The sequence below is a fragment of the Camelus dromedarius genome, chromosome 12, assembly GCF_036321535.1.
Source record: "Camelus dromedarius isolate mCamDro1 chromosome 12, mCamDro1.pat, whole genome shotgun sequence".
Taxonomy (NCBI): Eukaryota; Metazoa; Chordata; class Mammalia; order Artiodactyla; family Camelidae; genus Camelus; species Camelus dromedarius.
Genome location: NC_087447.1, coordinates 64087774 through 64112789, shown reverse-complemented (window position 1 = coordinate 64112789; position 25016 = coordinate 64087774). Strand labels below are relative to the sequence as shown.

General features: G+C 43.4%; 1 protein-coding gene and 1 non-coding gene across 5 annotated transcripts in view; one reads left to right on the top strand and one right to left on the bottom strand.

Moving 5' to 3' along the window:
- AMOTL1 (angiomotin like 1) overlaps positions 1–25016 on the bottom strand; it is a 126624-nt gene that overhangs the window by 92994 nt on the left and 8614 nt on the right. Inside the window, exon 1 of one of the 4 annotated variants that reach the window (XM_064492830.1) lies at positions 10113–10214. The exons of 2 other annotated variants lie outside the window; for them this stretch is intronic. Coding sequence is in view for 1 of the 2 variants with exons in the window: in XM_031460600.2 (XP_031316460.1) it covers positions 9604–9652 (49 nt within the window). In the remaining variant the exon portion in view is untranslated. Of the gene's footprint in view, positions 1–9603; positions 9824–10112; positions 10215–25016 lie in introns of those variants that run through there. One more of the 4 variants, XM_031460600.2, reaches the window with a different exon arrangement.
- On the top strand, positions 2767–2873 carry LOC116155531 (U6 spliceosomal RNA). The gene has a single exon (XR_004139417.1). It is a non-coding gene; the product is annotated as a U6 spliceosomal RNA (small nuclear RNA).

Here is a 25016-nt window from a genome sequence, read left to right as displayed (position 1 = left end):
CTCTTATACAGCCTTTGCACGTCCATTATCTCGTGTAAGCCTCACCATGACCTTGGGATATAAGCATTAGCAGACACATTTACTTTCCAGAGGTTGAGGTGAATCAGCCAAGGCAATCTGGCTGGTATATGGTAACCATGAACTCTAACCTGGCATGTCTTCCAAGGAGTGAGAGATCAAAAGACAACCGAGAGAAGAAGTCAGGTTCGGAAGGGGGAAGGCAGGAAGAGGGATCAGAGGAGAGGATATAGTTATGGATGTCAATTAGTAACCCCAGAAACTGGATCTATTTCAGTCTCAATCATTAAAACATGAACAGCCTCCGTTCCAAAAAGTAAAGTATCTCCGTCGAGGTCTAACTTATGGGGGACTATGTTCTAAAACAGTGCTTCTCAAAGTGTGGTCCCTGGACCAGCAGCAACAGTATCACCTGGAAACTTGTTAGAAATACAAATCTCAGGCCCCATCCAAGAGCTGCTGAAAAAGAAACTCGAGAACAGGGGAGCAGTCTGTGTTTAAATAAGCCCTCCTGATGGTTCTGATGTTCACCCACATTTGAGAACCACCGATCTGCAATTGTACATCTAAGGCCCAATCCGTTTCTTCTGGGAAATAAACAACTTGGTCATCAAGGGAAAGGAAAGGGAGCTGCCGGTTGTGAAGTTTAGGACATGAATGACCCAGTGACATCAGACCTGGTGACATCAGCCCTGGCGACATCAGCCCCGGCTTACTGGACCTCGGGTACCAAGGACCAGAAACTCTGAAGTAGCTCATGACAGCACATACCCCCTGCCACTTCCTGTGATCAGGGCAGAGAGGAAATTGTTTTTTACTCAGAAAAATCTTGACTTATAGGTAGGAAAAAGGTATATTCTATAGGGAGTACCAGGTTGTAAATAAAGTAAACCAGCTTCTAACCTCAATCAATGAATAATATTTGGTATACAACACAGTGTTCACAACTGTGAAAAGGTAAGCTTCTACAAGGAAGAACTGGGATTCCAGCTACTCAGAGAAAAAGATCTATGAGAATACACATAATTTCATAAAACCACTTGTCTCTCTGCTATAATATAATGTATATAATATATACTATATATAATATAAATAATATATAATATATAATAATAACTGAATGCTTTGAATGTGCCCAACACTGTGCTAAGTGCTATACACGCATCATTTCATGTCACCCACATGCAACTCCATGAGGTAAGAACTATTACTATCTCCACTGTATCCATGAGGCTTTCCAGGTGACACTCCTGAGACCACACAGCAAGGAGGCAGCAGGCCCAGGAAGCAAACCAGGTCTACCTGACCCTAAACAACCCAAAATACTACTGCCTTTCTCACTTTGACACATTTTCTAATTTTAAATCTGTTCAACCTTATTCTTACTCTTTACATTATTCAGTTTTAAGTACCACACTTCCTTTAAAAAAAAAGCTATTCTGCCACGTGCTGTTCAAAACAGTCACCAGCTACTCAGTGTACTCAGAGTCCTTCAGCATGTGCTCAAGAACAAGGTAACGCACACTGAGGAATTCATGCCAATAAAGATATCCAAAAACTGCATCAAAGGCAAGAACCCACTTTATTCCCACCAAGCTTGGATGACACGCCCAGGGAAGCCCTCCCTTACCACCTGGCCAAAGCGAGACCTCCCTGCCGCCCCTCTTCTCTGTGGTCCCACAGTACCTCCCGCTCTCCTCTATTATGGTATAAACACTGAGGAACGTGCACACGCGACCTCACTAATTGGTGAGCTCTGAGGAGTAGGAACCATTCCTGATTCATCTCTGTGTGTCCAGAGCTTTAAATACATAATAAACACTTAAGAGATGGTCTCCAATATCAGTAGCAAGACATACATGTTCTTAAGAGGCTAAAAGTAAACTACAATTTGAATGTAAAATGTAAAACTATGAAACTTTTAGAAGAAAACATAGGAGGAAACAGGCAAAATGTTCCTAGATGTGCCACTAAAAGCACAATCCATAGGGAAAAAAATCAGTAAATTGGACTTTATCAAAATTAAAACTTTTCCTGCAAAAGATCCCATTAAAAGTTTGAAAAGACAGAAAACATACTGGAAAAAATATATATATGCAAGCCACATATCTGACAAAGGACTTATCTCTGGAAGATGTAAAGAATTCTCAAAGCTCAATGGCAAAAAAAAAAAAAAAAATTCCAGTTGGCAAAAAAGGAGCAGACATTTCACCACAGAGGATATACAGATGGCAAATGAGCACATCATTAGCCATTAGGGAATGCAAATTAAAAACATGATGAAACTAGAACACTCATTGGGACAACTAGAATAATTAACAAATGTTGGTGAGGATGCAGAGAAACTCAATCTCTCACACGTTGTTGGTAGGAATGTAAAATGGTAAAGCCACTCTGGAAAGTAAGTTGGCAATTTCTTAAAAAACTAAATGTACACTTACCATACAAAACCCAGCAATCACAATCCTAGGCATTCGTCCCAAAGAAATGAACTTTGTCCTCACCAAAAACTGTAGATGAACATTCATAGTGACTTTAACTCTTAAGAGCCAAAAACTGAAAACAACCCAGATGTCTTTCAATGGGTAAATGCTTAAACAAAACTGTGGTATATCCATAACATGAATATTACTCAGCAATAGAAAGGAACAAACTAGTGATAATGCAACAATCTGGGTGGATCTTGAGGATATTACACTGGGTATGCTGGCTCAAGGGTAAAAAGCTAATTTCAAAAGATCACATACTGTGCTCGCTCCAGTAGCACACAGACTTGAATTAGAATGATACAGAGAAGATTCGCATGGCCCCCGTGCAAGGATGACACGTAAATTCGTGAAGTGTTCCATATTTTTAAGTGAATCACTTAAATAAGTCAGTACACAGTTAAAAAAAAATTAAAGAAACTTTGTGAAAGCGATGATAACTACAATTAACAGCAAAGGATAAATGTGAAGATGTAAAAGACATCAAAATCATAAAATGTCAGGGAGGGGACTAAGAAAATGTAGGGGTTTTTTTAAGAATATATTTGAGCCTATATGAATACCAATCTATAGCAAGCAGACACAGTAATGGGCTAACATACTTAAAAAACACAGTAACCATAAATCAAAAACATACCGTAGATTCACAAAAACCAAACAGAAGAGAAACACAAGCATAATACAAAGAAAATCAACAAACCACAAAAGAAAAAACTAAAAGGAAAAGAAAGGAACAAAGAAGAAATAAAAAACCAACCAGAAAACAAGATTTAAAAATAGCAATAATTACCTTAAATGTGAATGGACTAAATGCTCCAATCAAAAGACAGAGAGTGGCAGATTGGACAAAAAGACAGAACCTACAATATGCGGCCTACAAAAGACCCATTTTAGAGTGAAGGACACACATAGATTGAAAGTAAGAGGATGGAAAAAGAGATTTCATGCAAATGGAAATGACAAAAAAGCAAGGGTAGCTATACTGATATCACACAAAATAGACTTTAAAACGAAGGCCATAAAGAAAGATAAAGAAAGACACTATATAATGAAAAAAGGATCAATACAAGAAGAGGATATTACACTCACTAACAATATGCACCCAATATAGGAGCATCTAAATACATAAAGCAAATACTAACAGGCATAAAAGGAGAAGTTGACAGGAATACAGTAACAGTAGGAGATTTTAACACCCCATGCACATCCATGGACAGATCTTCCAGACAAAATCAATAAGTCAACAGAGATCCTAAATGATACAATAGAACAGTTAGCCTTAATTGATCTTTTCAGGACATTACATCCAAAAAAACCAGAATATACATTCTCTCCAAGCGTACATGGAACATTCTCTGGGATTGACCAGATATTAAGACAAAAACCAAGCCTCAACAAATTTAAGAGGATAAAAGTCATTTCAAGCATCTTTTCAGATCACAATGACATGAAACTAGAAATCAATCACAGACAAATGAGAAAAAAAAGACTACATGGAGACTTAACAGCATGCTACTAAAAGAACCAGTGGCTCAATGATGAAATCAAGGAGGGATTTTTTTTTTTTTTTTAAATGCCTTAGGACAAATGACAATGAAAACACAACCACACAAAATCTATGAGATGCAGCAAAAGCAGTTCTTAGTGGGAAGTTCATAGTAATATAGGCCTTTCTCAAAAAAACAAGAAAAATGTCAAATAAACAACCTAACCTACCACCTAAAAGAATTAGAAAAAGAACAAACAAAACCTAAAGTCAGCATTAGGAAGGAAATAATACAGAGCAGAGGGGAAATAAACAAACTAAAGATGTAAAAAATCAATAGAAAAAAATCAAACCAAGAGCTGGTTCTTTGAAAGAGTAAACAAAATCAACAAACCTCTGGCCAGACTCATCAAGAAGAAAAGAGAAAGAACCCAAATAAAGTAAGAAATGAAAGAGGAGAAATAACAACCAGTACTGCAGAAATACAAAAAAAAAAAAAAAAAAAAAGGAGAGAGAATATTTTGAACAATTACATGCCAACAAACTGGACAACTTAGAAGAAATGGACAAGTTTTTAGAAACATACAGCCCACCAAAACTGAATCAAGAAGAAATAAATAATTTGAACAGACCAATCACTAGAAGTAAAATAGAATCTGTAATTTAAAAAAAAACAAAAAGCAAAAAAAAATCCCTGCAAACAAAAGCCCAGGATCAGATCGCTTCACTGAGGAATTCCACTAAGCATACAAAGAAGAGCTCACACCAATCCTTCTCATACTCTTTCAAAACACTGAAAAATGGCCATCATTAAAAAGTCGACAAATAACAAATGCTGGAGAAGATACAGAAAAAAGAGAACACTCCTACACTGTTAGTGGGAATGTAAACTGGTGCAGCCACTATGGAAATCAGTATGGAGATTCCTTTAAAAATTAGAAATAGAGTTACCATATGATCTAGCATTCCCACACCTGGGCATATATTTGGAGAAAACTCCAATTTGAAAAGATACATGCACCCCAATGTTCATAGCAGCAATATTCACAATAGCCAAGACTTGGGAGCAACCTAAATGTCCGTCGACAGATGATTGGATAAAGAAGTTGTGCTATATATACACAATGGAATACTACTCAGTCATAAAAAAGAATAAAATAATGCCATTTACAGTAACATAGATGGACCTAGAGATTATCATACCAAGTAAAGTAAGTCAGAGAACCATATGACGTCACTTATGTGTAGAATCTAAAATATGACACAAATGAACTTATTTATGAAGCAGAAACAGACTCACAAACATAGAAGACAAATTTATGATTTCCAAAGGGGATCAGGGAGGGATAAATTAGGAATTTGGGATTATCAGATACAAACTACTATATATAAAATATAAATAACAAGGTCCTACAGTATAGCACAGGGAAGTATATTCAATGTCTTGTGATAAAGCATAATGGAAATGAGTATGAAAAAGAATATATTTATGTGTAACTGAATCACTCTGCTGTACATCAGAAACTAACACAGCATTGTAAATCAACTATACTTCAATTTTTTAATATTTAATTTAATTTAAAAAATAAATAAAAAGAGAATATGAGTCAAAAGTATTATGGAGACAAAGAAAAACTGAGTCAAAATAAAACTCAGTTATGCAGAAAAGAAAGATGACTTACGGCATAATTTTATTTATGTAACATTCTCAAAATTATAGATGGCGAACAGATGAGTGGCTACCAGGGTTTAGAGACTAGGCAGGGGGATGGGGGGGTTGACTATAAAGAGGTGGCACAAAGGACATCCCTGGAGGATAGAACAGTTCTGTACCTTGATTGTGGTGGTAGCTACAGGAATCTACACATGTGAAAAAATTGCACAGAAGTGTACACACACAAACCCAAGCGTGTGCATGTAAAACTGTTGAAATCTGATGGACTGGTCTGGATTGTATCAACGTCCCTTTCCTGGTTCTGCTGCTGTACTCTGGTTACATGAGATGTTACCCATGGGGGAAACTGGAAGGGAACGTGGGACCTCTCTACTATTTTTGCAACTTCTCACAAAGCTCTAACCATTTCAAAATTAAAAGTTAAACAAACAAACTATACACACAAAGTGAAATACAAGCATCCTACTGAAAAACAAAACAAGCAAAAAAGAAGTGTGTATAGCTGCGCTACTGGCCAGTGAAGTCCCAAGTACAGATTTAAACACGCACAGTAGGACCATGTGACTTTTATTCAAAGTCAAACCCAATTCTCCAGAGGCTTAACAGGGACACATTTCCTAACTGGTTCGATCTACTTCCCCATTCCCCTAATAAAGGCGGGGGGGCAGGGGGCAGAATGCCTAATGTGTGAGCCGGAGCCGCTTGGAGAGTCCAGGAGTCTGCTCCTAAGTGTCTGGAATGAATGTATCCTAAGGTTTCACAAGGATGGAGGCCAAGGGCCTCGCAAGTTAGAGGAGAACTCAGAGCAGTGCCAACACACAAGCCCAGGCGTGGCTCCCTTCCAGAAAATGTAGTGCACAGACCTACCCACAATGGCCAAGATTTAAATTTTGCCTTCCCTCCAAGACAAAACAAACCAACGAAATCCATTTTAAAAAAAAAAAATTGCTAAGCAAACAAATAAAAACCTGAACAACCTCAGCCTATTTCCAACAAACCTTATAATCATATACGTCCTCGTACTTAACCTCCAAGTTACCCCTTGCTTTTCAAGTCCTCTATTATCTAGTGAATTCTGGAACAGAAGAACCTACCAAAATGAATGAAAAAATAGGAGGAGCGAAATTATTTAAAACACTAGAGAATGTCCTGAACTAAGCTTCCATATGCATTTAAAATGCAGAGAGCTACCGGGACGTAGTGGGGGACGGTGGACGAAGGGTGCTACTTTGGAAGAATTTTGCGTATAGAACTACGAACAGGCAGGTCTTACAAAGTTACTTCCTTTCTAATTTATTGGCCCAGAAAAATCACAATTTTCCCTAGCAATTCCCTGTTTCCTAAGTTATTCATCATTTTTTTTCTTTAAAAAGCCATATGTTATACAGTACATTTATCATTTTCAAAGTATTTTCACAAATTACTATGAAGAAACACAAGACTGGTACTCAGGGGCTGTACTTTTCAACAGAACTCTCACCAGCCAGATTGCCATTTGATTTTAATTAGTTTGGCCATCTTTCCTCCAGGTCCTGGGTCCACACTTCTCCACCAGGGTAACATTTAAAAAAAAAAAAAAAAAAAAAAAAGCAAGTGCTCTATCCACAGAAGCCTCCAGACTGACTGGCCAAGGGCAGACACTCTCAAGTCTAATCAGCAGAGTGCCTTCTCATAAAATTACTCACATTTCTGCATTCCTGTGCTTTTCTTAACGACAGCACTTTAAAATCTCATTTAAACTGAAAGTCCTCCATTAGCTTCTATGAAAAGAGTATTTTTAACTGCTTTGATCTCCTACATGCCCTTCAGTACATTAGTATTCTTCACCCTCCACCATCTGCGTGGAACCTAAAAGACTAAGACTTCTGTGCATTTTAAAAAGAAGGGGAAGAGGGGTGGAGCTGTGCGTACACCTTCTCTCCTCCTGTCCACTTGCAGAGTTCACAAGGGTTTATTGATCTTGAAAAATGTATCTCTCAAAAGCAAAGTATATCCATCCAGAAACTAAACTTCCCCCCACGCCCCACCAGAGAGCGTGGAGGTAGGCAGCTCTAAAGCCTTCTATGCTATGCCTTACTCCTTTTCATTCTGGTCAAATCAGTGGTTTCCAACCCTTTGCTCCTCTGCAAAACAGTTCCAAGTGTATTAAGTATTGTGCCCATATTGCTCCCATAAAGAGCATCCATATAGATGCACTGTAACATCAGAGCACCCTCCCGGGAAATGAACCTCACACTGGTCTAGATGCTTCAAGAACTTGCAATCTAGAGAGATCCCAGTCCTTAACCTGGGCCTGACGTCCACGGAGAGCTGCCAGGTCCAGGAGTGGTGGGCAGCCAGGGAAAATCTTCGTCAGCTTGGCAGGAACACACAGGCTGGTTTTTGGAAGCAGAGAGAGAAATGACTGTTCAACATTTCATGCTCTGACTTTTCACTTCCCGAAAAGGAAGGAAATTTTTTGGAATAGTAGCTATTAATAATCCCTCTATTCTGGTTCTACTTGCTTATGGCAAGTAACGTTATTTTGGGGGGTAGTTCAAAGCATCTTTGAGGATCATAAAATGGCCCTCCTGATCGCCTACCTCCATTACCACCAAGGACTTGATAAGCAGTACAAAAACTCGATTCTCACAGCGTGCCTCCTTAAAAGAAAATGGGCAACCATGTCGGCACTGTTATCAGGACAGGCAAAGAAGGTGAGGGTCCGAGGGCGCAAAAAATGTTGGGTCCCGCTCCGCAAAGGCTCCAAGGCCCAAGATCAGGGCCCCGACTACTGAAACGCCAGTTCTGGTGATGCACACACCAGCCAGGCATTTTCCAAAGCTTGTGCCACTTGGAGACAGTAAACCAACGCCGAAGCCCAAAAGGCAAAAACCTAACAAAATTGTAAAGTCTTTCCAGTCACCAATCAAGAGAGTAAAGAGTAGGGCGTGGTGAGGCTCAGGAGCTGCGGGCAGGGAGCCGAATTCTCAGCCTGGGCTCCTAAGGGGGAAAACTTGGAAAGGTCGCTGAGGGGGAGGCCCTGGAGGTGGGTGCCCGCCGGCGCTCGTCGGTTCCGCCACCCTGCTGCCCACGGGGCACGTCCGGCCGCTGCCCCAGCGCAGGGCCCCGCTCTGCCCGGCTGTCATCGGCCGAAATGCCAATCTCCCTCCTGCCACGAATGTCCCATCCAAGCAAAACCAGTTCCACTCGGAAAGTTTAATTTTTTTTCCTCCCCGAAACCAGATTCTTTTAAAGGCAACACTAACAGCAAGGGAGAGCTGGATCTAACTCCCCAGTTTCTGTCAAAGAAACTTGTCTGGGGAGAACAAAGAAGGAGAAGCAGCGAACGCGATCCGAGCTTCGGGGTCCACGGCGCGACCCCTCCGCGGCCCCCACTAGCCGGGGCCGAGGCTTAGGGCGGCAGGAAGGGTCCGGCCTGCCCGGCGGGCCAGCGTGCGCGCCTTTGTCTCGCGCGCTGGGAAGCGGCCACCGGCTACCCCTTCCGCCGCCTCCCTGAGCTGCCAGGGACCCGCGCGCGGCCATATGGCAGCGCCCCTCCGGAGAGGCCAGCCCCCCGCATCGGGGGCGCGCCAGCACGGGGCCCCGGGCGGCGAGGGCTAAACGACTCCGTCTTCCAGGGGCCGCGGGGGCCGCGGGGGGCGCGGCGCTGGCTGCCCGCCTGCTCTGGGGCCTGCGGATTGGCGCGGGACGGAGTTCTGATTTTTTTTTTTTTTTTAAACAATCTAGGTTAGGGAGATCTGGTGGCTAGCACTCCCGGGACCCCGGTGCCGAAAAGGCCGCCCAAGTCGCTCCGGAGCTGGACGGATGGCAGCCCCGGGACCCCGAAGAGGAGCCCCCTGCCCAGAGCAGCAGGGGGCAGCGAGCATCGGCCGGCTAGGTCCTCCGCGCGGGAGCCTCGGAGGCCCCTCCCTGCACCCAGAGCGGGGGCTGGTTACCTTTCACCGCAGACTCACAAGTTCCCCGGCGCAACTTTGCCCTCCACATGAGGCGATCATGGCTAGTTCAGTGCCGCGGCTGAGGAAGGCGGCCACCCGGCAGCGCGCTGGGCATGGCGTGGGGCAGCGCGGGGAAGCGGCGCGCGACCGTCAGCCCCATTCACACAGAAAGCGAAGAAACGCCGGGGCTTCCCCTCAGCCCCAAACCCGACCGCCGCTGCTGGGTCCTAGAGCGTCCCGCGCGCCCCCGCCGCCGCCCGCGCTCCCCGCGCCCCGCGCGCCGTCCGGGGAGGGTCGACGGGGCTCGTCACTGTAACCCTACACTCCACCCCGGCCCGGCAGCTGGGCCCTAGAGCCCGTCTCCAGCCGTCCGCCGCCCCTCCCCGGGCCTGGGAGATCGCCGGCTGAAACTGCCCCGGGCTCAAGCTGACGTGTCTCCCCGAGAGTTAGGAGGGCGACAGCCTCCCTCGTTTTGTCCCCTGCCCCGGTTTAATTCATGTCAGACTCACCGGTTCTCCTTCCTTCGACTTTCCCTTCCCCCCAACCAGGCCAACTCTGGCAGAAATCGGTTTCCCGACCTGCCCTAAAAGTCCAGATGAAGTTCTGTGTACGATTTTTTTCTTTTTAGGCGGAATTTCCAGGTGCAAAGTAGCTAGACTTTTCCTTTTGCGTTCCCCAGGCCACAGAGCTTCTATCACACGCCGGGACCGGGCGACGAGCGACTACTCCGGGCTCCGTTGACAAGCAGAAAGGCCCAGACAGCTTCTACAGCCTTAGCTATTACAACCAGTGGCCACAGACCTCTAGGCTGTTAATCTGCCCGAGTGGAGGCAAAGAAAGTGACTCTGGAAAAATGTTGCCGATTCTGTCCCACCTCTTAAACCAGGATGTACGGAGTAACATTACTCACCCACCCCATTATACTCAGTTACACTCGGCAGACCTCTGGAGCCTTGATCTGGGGACCCCGAACCCGCCCACACGGTAACATTTCTCCGGAGCTTTTAGGAGCCGGCTCTGCCACTCCGAGGAGAAGAGGCCAGGCAGTAACAGTGCAGTTGCTCCTGAAGAGGCTAGTGGGAGGGTCAGTGCACACCACACCTCTCAACGTGTGCTCTTCTCCTCTCCTCTCTCTGCCTTCTCACTAGACCACGATTCTTTCAGGGATTCCTGCCTGGATTGTGGCAATTAGCTAACTAGTCTGCCAGCAGTTTAACCCCTCCCTTCCATCCTGATGGGTTGTGGGTCCTTCTGATTCCAGTCTATTTTTCCGATTCATCCCTGATGGTTCAGTAACCTCTACTCTCAAGATAAAGCCCAAACGCAATACTTTAACAATTATTTACCAAATCCCTGCCCCATTTAAAGTCTGATCCCCTGGTACTTGATAACACATAAAAGAAACAAAGGAAACAGCAGCTAACCAGCCCTTCAAGGATTTATTTATTTAAGATAACAAAATATGCAACCAGAGAGCAGGAAAGCGCTGGAGATGCTTGGTAAAGGTATAGAGGACTGACTCCATGAAGAAGAAAGGCGAGTCTTGAAGGGGAGTGGAGTTCAGATGGCACTAGCATTGTATGAACTTAGCATAGGCTGGGGGAGAAGTAACGGATAGAAAAACGAGGGAAGGTAGGAAGGAAACCAACACTGATTAATTGACTTCTAGTAGATACCATTCTATATCCTAGGAGGCAGCAGAATTTAACAGTTAGAAGCATCCACTGGAACAAAATAAATGTGTCATTGAGTCACAGATCAACCACACTATCTGTGTGCATTTGGGTAAGTCATTTAACTTCCCTAAAGCTCAGTTTCCTCATTTGCAAGATGAGGGAAATAGCATCAACCCTCATAGGGTAGTTATGGGGATTGAATAAAGTAACAAATATAAAATACTTAGCACAATGCATGTAAGTGTTCAACACACACCTGCTATTATTTCAAGCAACCCACCGTTAGCCCTGGAGATAGGGAGCCAATCAGGGAAACAGCTGCAGGGAGCAATGACATGGGAGGCGGGGGCAAAGGAGATAGAAAAGAAGAGAGAGATACCACATAGATATCAAGTCTTTGAAGGTACCAAATACAGGGAAGATACCAAATCTCTGAAGCAAGATTTTACTCTTTTCATTGACCATTTTCATAGCTATCCTGGGAGAAAGAACAAAGTAATCAAATTAACCCAGACTTTAAGCCTGAGTCATAAGAAAAATGAATTACTGTTGTAAGATTTAGAAACCAATTGGTCCAATGGATGGATCAAAGACGGAGGAAGCAGAGTTGAGAGGGAGAGCTGGTTTGAGAAAGATGTTGACAGGTTTCCTGTCCTCTGGGCAAGAGCCTGGGGGAGAAGTCAAGAACGGAAGTCTAGAGGAAAAAGAGATGTATCTGTGAAGATCAGTTTACTTGGCTAATGCCCACAATGGAAAACTCAGGAAAGGAGGAGGCAAAAGATGCAGAGGCTGGGGACTTCCCTAGCCTCTTCTACTTAGAAGATCTGGGAACAGAGGAAGTTTGAAGATCTATCCAATACCACAGTTTCCTAGACTTCTGAGGAAGATACAGACACAGCTTGTGAGTTCAAGAATCTGCTAATTCAAGGGGGAGGGTATAGCTCAAGTGGTAGAGCGCATGCTTAGCATGCATGAACTCCTGGGTTCATGCATGCTTAGCATGCATGAACTCCTGGGTTCAAACCCCGAAACTGCCATTTAAAAAATATATAAATAAATAACCCTAATTACCTCCCTCCCCCCTAAAAAAACTTTTAAAAATTTTTAAAGAATCTGTTGATTCAGTCAAGTGGACCTAGCCTAGACTTTTCAAATTGATACCAAGTGATAATTTGGTAGGCCAATTTTCTCCCTCCATGCACCTTAATTTGCTCAATTATTAATAATCACTACATCAAATGAATAATTTTCTACATCAAATATCTGACTGTTGTTCAGGAACTAAAGCCTGAGAAGAAGACTTTGGATTTGGCCAGCCAGAGGTCATCAGTAACATTTTACAGTATATTTGATTGCAGATTCCAACTACTGTTGGGGCCAAATAGAAACAAGATATGTTTACAATAAAAATTGAATGCAGCTTTACTAGCAGTAAAGTAGTGAACCAGGCAGGATTTGTGGTTTTAGATCTATATACTTAATCTACAGGTCAGCGTCCTTTCTAAAGTCTTTCCCTCACCCAAGGAAAGTTAAGAAGGTGACAGAACAATTTTGGCACTCTTAGGGACAGCTCAGAGAACAGTCTTAAACTCCAAGTGGGGAAGGTACCAAGATGTTCCAGACAAGCACAGAGGCTGGAAGAAGAGTGAGATAACAGAGGCATCCAGGTAGAGGAAGATGAGCATGGCCTTTAGAGCAAGTCTTGAGTTCTAATCCTGGTTCCACCGATTTCTAGATATGAAGAGTAACATAACACAAGCCTCAGTTTTCTCCTCCGTAAAATGGGGATAACTACATTTATCTCCTTGGCTTATTGCAAGGATTAAATCAGATAATATACTTCAAGTGCTGGGCACATAGTTGGAATTCAGTAAAAGAGACCCTTCCCTTCTCTGGTGATTTGAAATACCAAGGTATTTAAATTCTCTACTAAAATGCAAATCCCCTTTCCCCTTCCCTCTTCTTCTTGGCATCCAGGAAACACACCCTTCTTGTGCTCGCTTCTGCTTTGACTAGGATGGGCCTTGAGAATGGGCCTGAGCTTGCCAGGAAGGAAACAGAAAACAATAAAAGGAGAGAGAACAGGCACCTCCACGAAAGGGACAGCCACTGCCCAACCTCACCTAGGACAGTCATAATAAAATTAGTGGTTCTCCATTAATACCTGTCAAGTTGACAAACCAATGACTAAATGCAGTCAGCCTATCTTAAGATTCTTGTGTTGTTTAGAAAACACATAAGCTCAAGCAATAAAGTGCTTTCCAAAGTGTAATTTATATCAATCAATCAATAAAAGATATAGGAATAGGAAAAGGAATATATATATAACTGAATCAATACGCTGCACACCAGAAATTTAACACAATATTATAAAGCAACGATGCTTCAATAAAAATAAAGTGTGACTTATAAACCAAAGCATTTAAAGATTTAAATTCCTCTTGTCCCACCTCCAAATTCTAGAGACTCAGAATCTCTAAGGGTGGAGTCACCGTAGAATTCACTGCAGGTGACTCCTAGTGCCCTGAATTTTGAGGGCCACGGACTAAGGTCTCTCACTGGCTTACTGGGGTCAAGACAATCTTCCCCTTCTCTTTCAACAGCATGTACTGTATCAGAGCCAAGGTGAGGGATGATGGGTGACATATTAGAGGTTAAAAACAAAGCATTGTATAACAAACTGTGGTTACCGAGGGGAAGGGGGTAGGGATAAATTTGGAGTTTGGGATTAGCAGAAACAAACTACTATATATAAAACAGATAAACAACAAGGACCTACTGTATAGCACAGGGAACTATATTCAATTTCTTGTAATGAGTTGTAATGGAAAAGAATCTGAATATATATATATATATAAATACACACACACACACACAGTATGTGTAACTGAATCACTTTGCTGTACACCTGAAAATAACGTTGTAAATTAACTACACTTCCATAAAAAATGAAAACAAAGCATTATAAGAGCCCAGAGGAGTGACAGGTTTCATACAGGGGAAAAAGGGCAGGTTCCAAGAAACCCAAGTGCTGAGAGAAGGAGGTCATGACTAGCAAAGGCAGGGACATGGAAAGGAGAGCACACCCTGCCGTGCTCCAGACACTTTTTCTTTGAACCTCTTCTCTTCCAAACATAAAATGGTCACACCAACCCCAGCTTTGATAAATCCCTGTTTTATTGCCAGGCAAGACGATTTCTTCCAAGCTTCTCTTTCAGTTCTCCATTTTACACAAGACAATAGTTGTATTTTTTTTCCTGCCTGTCCCCAAATATCAAATAAGCTTTTTCACATGGCACATGGCCCTCTGGAGACTCTGACACAGGCCCTGCCCCTGTCTTGCAAACTGTTGACGGGAGCAAAAGGCAGGGAGTGCTGGGAGTGCCCAAAGCAGAGGATGCCAGGAGGAACAGCTATGAGGAAGGAGGGGCAGGGGATGAGCCTTTGCCAGGTCAGACAAAGAATGGAGAGTGAAAAACAAAGACCAGGAAGACGTGCAAGGCAAATGGAAGATGCACAGGTGAGACCACTCTGCCGTTCCAGAAATATCGGGTGCTTTAGAGGTGAGGAAACTGCTCCCAGGAGGAGTTCAATGTTATATAACAGAAGAGGTCATTTGGAAACCCTGCTCCATTTGAAGCTTACGCAAGGACTCTGTTGATTATGAAAAAAATTGCCCAACAAATATGTATTGCGTACCTACTAAGGGCCAGGCTCTCTGCTATCTTCCTACATAGGCGTCTGGCTCAGGTAGTGAGTTATGGACCTGAGACCTGTTTGTCTGGATGTTTTCAGCTTCACACCCATAGTGACACACTGGTCTCTTCCTGCCTCATGGCTTTCTCCTCGGAGTGTATAACCTAATATGCATTAAACACATAATTTAATCTATATAAAAGACAAAAAAGCAGAGGATGGATACTGTCACATCCAGGGAAAATGCACCTACATCAAAACAGCTAAGGAGGAAGAGTAGAGACATTGACCCCAAACACACCTGGGGTCAGAGCCTGACTGAGACCCTCAGGAGCTCTGAATATAAAGAGCCCGGCATGTCGCCGGTGTTTAATGGATGAGAACCCTTCTCATTGTTACCTGCTCTCTTATTACAGAAACCTTGGGAATACTGAAAGCCCAGACTGCTTGGTTGATTGGTTATTTCAGGGCTTCTCAGCCTTGGCCCTGTTGACACTTGGGGCTGATAATTCTTCGCTGTGAGGACTGCCTGCTGCATGGTTAGATGCTTAGTGGCATCCTTGGCTTCTACCCCTCACTACCAGTGGCAGTCCTCCACCCCCCACTCCAAGTTGTGGCAAATAATAATGTCTCCAGGCATTGCCGGACGTCTCCTATGGGCAAAACTGCCCCCGGTTGAGAACCACTCAACTGAGTTAGCTGAGTAGTTAATGTTGCCCAGTTTCCAGGCTCCCAAGCTTCTAACCATATTTATCACTGAGTTGCTGGGTGAATCCTACATACTAACAGGAGGCAGCCTCAGTTTTCTTATTCCTACAGCATATCATGCTATGGCAATTTCTTCCTACTTCTCTCTTTAGGAAGAAAAAACAAATTAGGTTTCACTCTATTTCCAATGATGGTATAGATCCGTGGTTTTTTATTTTCCTAAAACTGGAATCCTATTGAGTTTCTAAAACCATAGCACCATAAAATCACTATTAAAAACAAGGATTGTCCCAATAACTGGAGATAACTCCGATCAGAATGTTCATATTTAATTAAGGTCCCTTGTAGTCTCCATTTTTCAAAGGATGCTGGTGTGTTTTATTCTGAAAGCATGTCATCTCTGTTCACAGCTAGAAAGAACAGTGAGAAGAATGTTCCTTCCACGGACTACATAGGAGTTTTTTTCTCTTTCTAGAATATGCACTAAAGACCAGCACATCTTCCAGCATGTCTTGTACTTTTAAAGGCCAAAGACAGAGCAGTGAGGAAGCTCTCACAATTCCCAAGGGCTCCAGCCTCTCTGAACGGTTCAATTCAGGAGAAGAATTTGTTTTGCAGCATCAACTTCTGGGGGAGGGTAAGTTAAAATTCACGTCTTATACAAGTGACCCATCCAGAAATCAGGAATTCTTGTGTGTCAGTGACAGAGCCAGTGTCGTGCTAAGCAGAACAGTCTTCAGAAAAGTCCACAGTCAGGAGGGGAATAATTAGAAATAACTAGAAAAAACTGAGTCCTAAATGGAAGGAAAACTGAAAGGATTAACACACAATAGAGTTTGAACGATGGCAGAGCTATGTGAGAGCTGCAATGGTTCATTCATTCATTCAAAAAATATTATCGATTACATTGAATAAGCCACACACTCCACTAGGTACCTGAATACCCTGCTAAGGGCTCTGCCTACGGAAATGTATATAAATAAATCCATAGTTACAAACTGGCCTATGTGTGATGAACAAAAGGAGCAGGATGCAGTAACAGAGACTAACAAGGGAGAGGGTGGCTACTCAAAGGGGTTGGAAAGGGAAGGCTTCTCCAAGGTGAAGAAAAGATGGGGAAGAGCGTTCCAGTTGAGCAAACAGCCTGGGCGGAGATCCTGAAGCAACAAAGAGCTCAAAGAGTAGGGGGAACTTAAAGAAGGCAAAGAGGGCGGGAGGTGGGAAGGGACAGACTTGGATTTCAAAATTTATAGATACTGACAGGCATATCCAGAATAGGTAAACAAGATTATACTGTATAGCACAGGGAAATATACACAAGATCTTGTGGTAGCTCACAGAGAAAAAAATGTGACAATGAATATATGTATGTTCACGTATAACTGAAAAATTGTGCTCTACACTGGAATTTGACCCAACATAGTAAAATGACTATAACTCAATTAAAAAAAAAAAGTTTAATAAATAAATAAATAAAGGTAATCACTACATCCCTCTCAAAAAAAAAAAAAAAAAAAAAAGGCAAAGGGAGGAAAGCTCACAGGGGTCCAGTCCTGAGGACCCAGGGATGAGATCCTTAGGAAAGTTACCAGTCTCCTTTACCCAGCATCTGGGAATGGTCCCTTCCTAGTCAACCTGCAGGATGTAAGGTATATACAATATGAGTTTCGGATTAAGTGGAAGAGAGAAAAGGAACATCAGAAAATGACCAATTGGGGATAAATAACAAAAGGATTCAACGGAAACAACCTGAAGGTGAATTCCACGTTGGTCACAACATCTACACGAAAGGTGCCGTCTCTCTAGAGCCTTGGACTGAGTCCTGTTGAAAACAGGGGAAGACCCAGAATTCTCAGCGCCAGAAGGGCAGTGGTTCTTAAACGTCAGCTGTATCCAAGGCACCAGAAGAGCTTGTTAAAACAGACTGCTGGGCCCCACCCCAGAGCTTCTGGTTCAGTAGGTCAGGGTGGGGCCCAAGAGCTGCATTTCTAACAAGTTCCCATTTGATGCTGCTGCTGCTGGTCCACAAATCACACTTTGAGAACCACTGGTTTAGGACATTTGGGGACCTACAGTTCCATGCACTCAGAATCCCAACCTAAATGAGAGAACAGGCAAGAGATATTGGAGGAGGAGCATGATCAAAACCCAGTCTTCTGTCTTGAGTGAGTGTGTACAGAATAGTGTCTGCTCTGTACCAGGTGATTTCAGACATTATCTCATTCCATGGATACATAACACCTACCAAGGCAGGCATCATTATCCATGTTTTACACATGAGGGGAAGAGGCTGGGCCAGGTTAGGGGAATCTTCTAAGATCACATGGCTCAAGAGTGACAGGGCCATTCATTAAAAAGTCCACAAACAATAAATGCTGGAGACGGTGTGGAGAAAAGGGAGCCCTCCTACACTGCTGGTGAGAATGCAGTTTGGTGCAGCCATTGTGGAAAACAGTATGGAAATTCCTTAACAAACTAAAAATAGACTTATTATACGATCCAGCAATGCCACTCCTGGGCATATACCAGAGGGATCTCTAATTTGAAAAGACACATGCACCCCAGTGTTCATAGCAGCACTACATACAATAGCCAAGACATGGAAACAACCTAAATGTCCATCAACAGATGACTGGATAAAGAAGTTGTGGTATATTTATACAATGGAATACTACTCAACCACAAAAAAAAAGAATAAAATGGTACCATTTGCAGCAACATGGAAAGACCTGGAGAGCATCATTCCAAGTGAATAACCCAGAAAGAAAAAGAAAAATACCATATGATATTATTCATATGAGGAATCTAAAAAAAAAAGACACAATGAACTTCTTTACAAAACTGACTCACAGATATAGAGAACAAACTTACAGTTACCAGAGGGGGAAGAGGGTGAGAAGGAATAAACTGGGAGTCTGGGATCTGCAGATACTAACTACTATATATAAAACAGATAAACAAGCTCCTGCTGTATAGCACAGGGAACTATATTCAATATCTTGTAGTAACCTACAATGAAAAAGAACATGAATGTATGTATGTGTATGTATGACTGAAACATGCTGTACGCCAGAAACTGACACAACATTGTTAACTGACTATACTTCAATTAAAAAAAAAAAATGGGACGAAAAAGGTGACAGGGTCAGGATTCAAACCTGTTTTTTGGAGCAGAGCTCTTGCTCTTGACTGAACACTTATTCTGCCTCCCAAACCCACAGTTCCTCCTCCAGGCTCACCTGGACAGGACAGGTGCTCCCCGGCTCCAGACCCACGGCCCCACTGCAAAGCGCTCTGAGGCCTAAACCCATGCAGTCAGTGATGGGTCCAGACTGTTTTCACAGACTGCTGGGGGCTGCTAGGGACCTGAATTTGCTACTCAGTTCCTCCCTTTTCCTTAGGGGAGGGAGGAAATTCTATTAACCGCCACAAAAGCACTGCTCTAAGCATGTTACTTAGATTAACAGCAAGGGTGGAGTGCCGTTAAGTGTTTTAGAACACAGGCTGAGAAGCGAAATGGGCCTGGGCTCAGCTACCCCACTGCCATTTATTAGTTATACGACTGGCAAAATTCCTTGACTTGACTAAGCTCAGTGATTCTTCTTTTGATAAGTGGTAATTACAATAGTATCCACCTCAAATGGCTGTGAGAAATTCATGAGTCAGTTGCACATAAAACTCTCAGCACCGTCACATAGCACATACTCCACCATTATTAGCTATGATTACTAACCTGTTCTCCATTTTCCTTCAAAATATGGTCATTTTAGAGGAGCTTTAATTATAGCTATACTAGATGGTGCTCGACAGTCAGTTCCTTCTGTTGACATTTCTCTCTCTTTTTTTTTTTAGCTTATTTATTTTTAATTTTTTTTTTTCTTAATGGAGGTACTGGGGATTGAACCTAGGACCTCATGCATGCTAAGCATGAACTCTGCCACGGGCCAATATCCCTCCCCTCTGTTGACATTTCTTGAGTCTGGGAATTTTTAATTGTAGATCCAAGAAATATGAATGGTGGGCATCTTGATTTGAGCCTCTCCACCTTAATTAGGAAAAATATATCCAGATACCCTTGTAGACAAAACAGGAAAAAATAGGCTAGATTAAGTATTTTAGGTAAATTTAAAAGAATTACATAACCATACCCAATGAGTATTGATTAATGGAGTGATATTAACTTGGGTAGGGGGCTGAGGTCAAGGAGTCTGATAATCGCACTACACCAAGTACTGGTCAAGTTATGTATGAGGTCATGCTCAGTTCTCAGTGCCAACTTGCAAGAACGAAACTTTGCTCTTAGAAAGCACTCAGCAGAGGTTGAGCGGGATGGGAATGGACAGAGAAACCAGAGCATATGAAGAAAGAGAACTGGTAAAGAGAAGAGAAGATTAAAATACAATTCAATAGCCATCTTGTATTTCCTGAGCTTTCAGAAAGAAAGAAGGAACAGACTTTATATTTGCTATAAATACTCCAGAGCATTGTTTTTCAACCAGTAGTTGGCAACCCATTTGTGGAAATCAACTGAACAGGTTAATCGGCATTTTAAATAAATAAAATAGAAGAAAATGGAAAAGATCAGATGCAGCCAATCTAATTAAAAGGTAGTTGCTAGTCCATGAAACCTGTTTTCATTTTATATTAAAATCTGTGTGAGTCTAAATGTAAAATGTATCCTTATGCTGGGTCACAGTAAAAAAAAATTTTTTTGAAAGTTCTAGAAGGCAAAACATAAGACAACTGGGTATAAGAAACAGGAAGCCAAGTTTCAGCTCCTTATAAAGAAACTGTTATAATAATAACCACTGCATAACAACAGACCAGGTTCTGTCAGGAGGCAGGAGCCACCTCCCCCGTGTATACAACACCCACTCTGTGACAGTCCAGCCTGGGCTGAGGCACCAGGTATTAAGGAAGGAGGGCACAGGGTGCTCCCTCCTATGAAGACACTAAGATGCTCTGACTCTCCAGAACAGAGTAGATCAGACCTGAGCTTCTGTGACAAGAGAGAATGGAGACAATCAAGACCTTATATCCAGACTCCAGAAGCCATGTAGCCCCCACCTGGAGCAGGCATTGCCCTGTGTGTACATATACACTAAATGGAACATGCGTCAGATCCCTGAAGTTGTTCAGAACTTCTGCTGTAGGAAGAGTTCATTTCCAACCACCTTTCTCATTCAGGTGATAAAGCAGCATACCCATCAGCCATCAGGTCTCATGGATGTAAGCACCTAAGTGGAGTCTGGTAGGGACAAAAGACTTGGTGACAGGCACTGAGCTCTGTTTTACCACACCTCCTAACAGAGCAAGCTAAAATCCAGTGCAGAGAGAGCATCGCCGGATGCCGCTCCTACACCCAGGGCTGCCAGGTAAAACACGTGACACCAGATGGATCTGAGTATCAGATAAGGAAGAGAATTTTTAGTATATTACACCCCAAATATTGCAAAGGACTATGTATACAAAAGAAAAATCATTCGCTGTTTATCTGAAATTTAACTAGGCATCCTATATTTTTGGATCCCCAGTTTAGATTTTGCCAATTCAGATAAATATTTGGTCACATGGGTCACATCCCTCTACCTGCTTTAGAGGATCCCTGGGTGTCTCATTTGGCAAATAGTGTGGAATGTCAAGCTAACAGTCGTAAAAAACAATAATGATGGTAATAATGGGGAAAGGAGGGAAATTCAAATGAACGCGGGGGTGGGTATAGCTCAGGGGTAGAGTGCGTGCTTAGCATGCATGAGATCCTGGGCTCAATTCCCAGTGCCTCCATCAAACAAAACAAAACAAAAAGAACATGGTGTAACAGCTCTGTTCCATTGAACCCTACCATGCCAAATTTAAGGGGCAAACAGACCCCAAGAGGCATCCAGGATGTGCACAGCATCTGAGGAAGGAGTTAATGAAGTTACAGTCCTGCTTTGTAGTGTTTCCCTGGTAAGTCTAGGCTTGTACGAAGGAGAAGATTCTGCTTCACTCACCTGGACTCCAGTACTCAGCACTCAATTACAGGGACCCCAGAGGACAAGCTGACTGTGGTTGCCACCAGCTGTCCTAAGGCAGACGTGATCTGTTCATGCCCTGTACCTTTCCTCTTGCAGCTCATGCTGTGAAGGATGGATCTCCTCCAGGAAGCCTGCCTGGCCTCCCCTTGACCTCCATGACTGAGTCAAGTTCCTCTTCTCTGGGGTCCCTTGCCCTCTTGAATACCTCCTTCATAGCACTCACCATAATAAAAAGAACTGCAACCACTCATGGAGGGCCAACACTGTGCTAAGCACTTTGCATATATTATCTCATTTAATCCCTCCCAATGACCCTATAAGGGAGGCATCTGCATTCCCCTGTCACAGATGAGGAGGCTGAGGCCCAGAGACGTTAGATAACCTGCACAAGGTCACACAGTCAGTAAGTGCCCACTGGCCTGGAGGAGCCAGAGCTCCATATTGTCAAGGTTTCTGTTCATTGGTCTTTGTCCCCAAGTTAGGTGATCCATTCTTTGAGGGAAGGATTGTGTCTCATTCACCCTTGTGTCCCCCAGCCAAGCCCGCAGTGCATGGCAAGTTGTAGGCAGTATTGTAAATGAGTCAGCCCATAATTTTACAGTCAAACAGGCCTGGATGCAAATCCTGGTTCTGCCAAGAAGCTGCCACTGAGAATCAGGGGTTTGGGTTCTAGTAACTTGCTCTGGAATTCAGAATGGAGGTTAGGAATCCTAGCAGGAGAGAGCAGAGCTGGGCTCAGAGTCTGGCTCTACCACTTCCCAAGTGTGACTTGGCCAGTTATTTAACTTGTCCACGCTCCAGCTCCCTACCTTTCAAATGAGGAAACCAATAGTACCTGCCTCACAGGACTGTTTTGGGATGACAAACAAAGTTCTCAGCAAGATACCTAGTGCATGAAAAGCACTCCACAAATATTATAATGCATTTTGTAATGTCATTTGAACTGGAGTAAATAAATTTTGGTTAACTAATGGCAGAAGTATGGCAAGTTTTAGACACAGTTTTTATTCAGGAGATCAGAACATGGGGAAATAATGTAAATCATTTAGGGGAAATTTATTTTAAAAGAATTCTTCAAAAAAAAAATTCTGTCTTTCTCGTATTTACACAACACTGAAAGAGTTCCCAAAAAAGTGGGGGGCGGGGCAGAATCCATGAGAAGGCTTAGAGCGGGGAATGGGGGCTACCATGTCCAGTTGTATAAGTTGTTCACTGCACAAGAGTGCTGGGCTCGGGGAGTGAATGAGGCAGGGGTACGGGGCAGAAACCTAGCTTGCCTGCTACTCGCTAAACTGGGAACACTGTCTCTGCTCTCCATCCACTTGGAGGAAATGCTTTTTTCCAACTTGCTCAAAGGTACTATGTAGGCTTGTGGTGCCTCAAGCCTTAGACTTTTGTGATTGATTCTCTTTTCCCTTTTCTCTTCTTTCTGTGTCACTAGATGAAGAGAATAGGGGAAAACAAACAGAATGGAGCTCAGGGAAGGCAGACATACTAGAAAGGGATGAGGGAAGTGAAGGCAGGCAGGAAAAAAGGAAAACAGGGAAATAAAGGTAAGATTTATTAAATGCTGGTCACTTTTCGGGCACTGTTCTAACAACTCATTTGATCCTAGTTACACTCTTACATGACAGGGGGAACCACTGAGGGTGGAGGCAGGAGGTGGTCACACAAGGTTAACCCACACAAGGCACAGAAAGTGCCTGCCATACTCCTTAGTCTATAGCAAATGTTCAGAATCTGGAATCCCCCTCCTGCGTCTGTGGTGGAAATAGCTTTTAGAGCCAAAAGGGAAATATTTTTTAAAGGAGATGGTCTGAGTCTCTGGCCGGCCAACTACCAGGGTACACAATGGACTTTTATTTTGCCAGTAAGTCGCAAGCCTTTGGGAGACAGAAGTCAAGGACCTCTGGCAGGTCCCAAGTTCCAGGAGGAATCCTGCAATATTCAGCCTGCCTTCAACCCCGACCTTTCCATAGGGTTCACGTCAGACCTGGTTCTGCACCCACAGGTTCCTTCTCTATTTTCTTAAGAACCTAAAGTTTCCAGAAAATATTCACTGTTCAACAGGGACCTGAAAGCACTTCAGGTCCACTCTTCCTCGTAGTTTAAAAAAAAAAAACCCTCTGAGAAGAGGCTGAAAATAAATCTGGCTACCAGGTGGCCAGTGACCTCGCCAGCTCTGGATGTGGGAGTACAAAGGTCGCGAGGAGAGGAGAACAGGCAGAGGTAAATATATATACATACTTGACATTAAAGCAACCACACATGTGCCGTGATGATGAATGTCTGTATCTAGCCATCCCGTCAGGAGTGCCTTTCAGCCGGCAGCAGACAGCTCAAGACAGCAAAATCACCCTTGAACATCTGTTTCCCCCATTTTGCCAAAGAGCATTCTTTTTTCATCCTTTTTTATAATTTGACCTGTTCCATTTTGCTGGCAGAGGGCCCTAGAAAGGCAAGCACTGCCTTTTCTGTCCATATTCCAACTTAAGATGAGAAAAGGCAGCAGGCAGCAAGGAGGATGGGGCCGGGGAGGAGACAGACTGAGGCAGAGATGGGGGAGGGGGAGAGACAGAGAGGGAGAAAGGAGGAGAAGGGAGGAAGGGGGCAGGAGTAACACACACACACACACAGCAAACGAGTGACAGCAAGCTACTTTAATGTGCCCATCCTAAGCACAACCGATTTGAGAGAAACCAAAGCAACAGGGCATATTCCAGAATGATCATCCAGCGAGAATGCGACCCAGACACCATAATCATAGCATTCGTGAACAGATCAACCTGTTTACTGAATACTCTTTAGACTCCAGAAGTCCTTAACAATTGATGAAATACTGTCATTTCCAGGTAGTCATGCTTGTGTTTAAAACAGCCCTATCCTTTTCGAGTAAAACACCTGGTTCCACCAGATGCCCTTTCCATTTTCCTCTGTGTCTGTGTGTGGTTTTATCCCGCTATTCCATACCTCCTTCCTTGCAATTTTAACCAAGGTAGATAACCATTCAGCCCCAAGAACTGATTGCCATTTCCCCCAACTCCTAGTCCCTTCTCTCTCCCAACTAGAACACCCTGCAGTAAAACCTCACCTCCTGGGCAATGAGTAGTATCACTTTGCGAACAAAACATTAAGGGAGTGGAGATGAGTTTTACACCCGGACCCAAGTCCACCTGCTCTCAGTTCTGCTTTCAGATCCCTCTCCAGGCTTCCACTGTCATGCCCCAAATTACGCGGCTGCAAAGGTCCAGTTTCCTTTAGGAACGGCATTGGCACTGTCAGGAAACCATAGAGGTTTCCTGTCCCAGGGACTCTG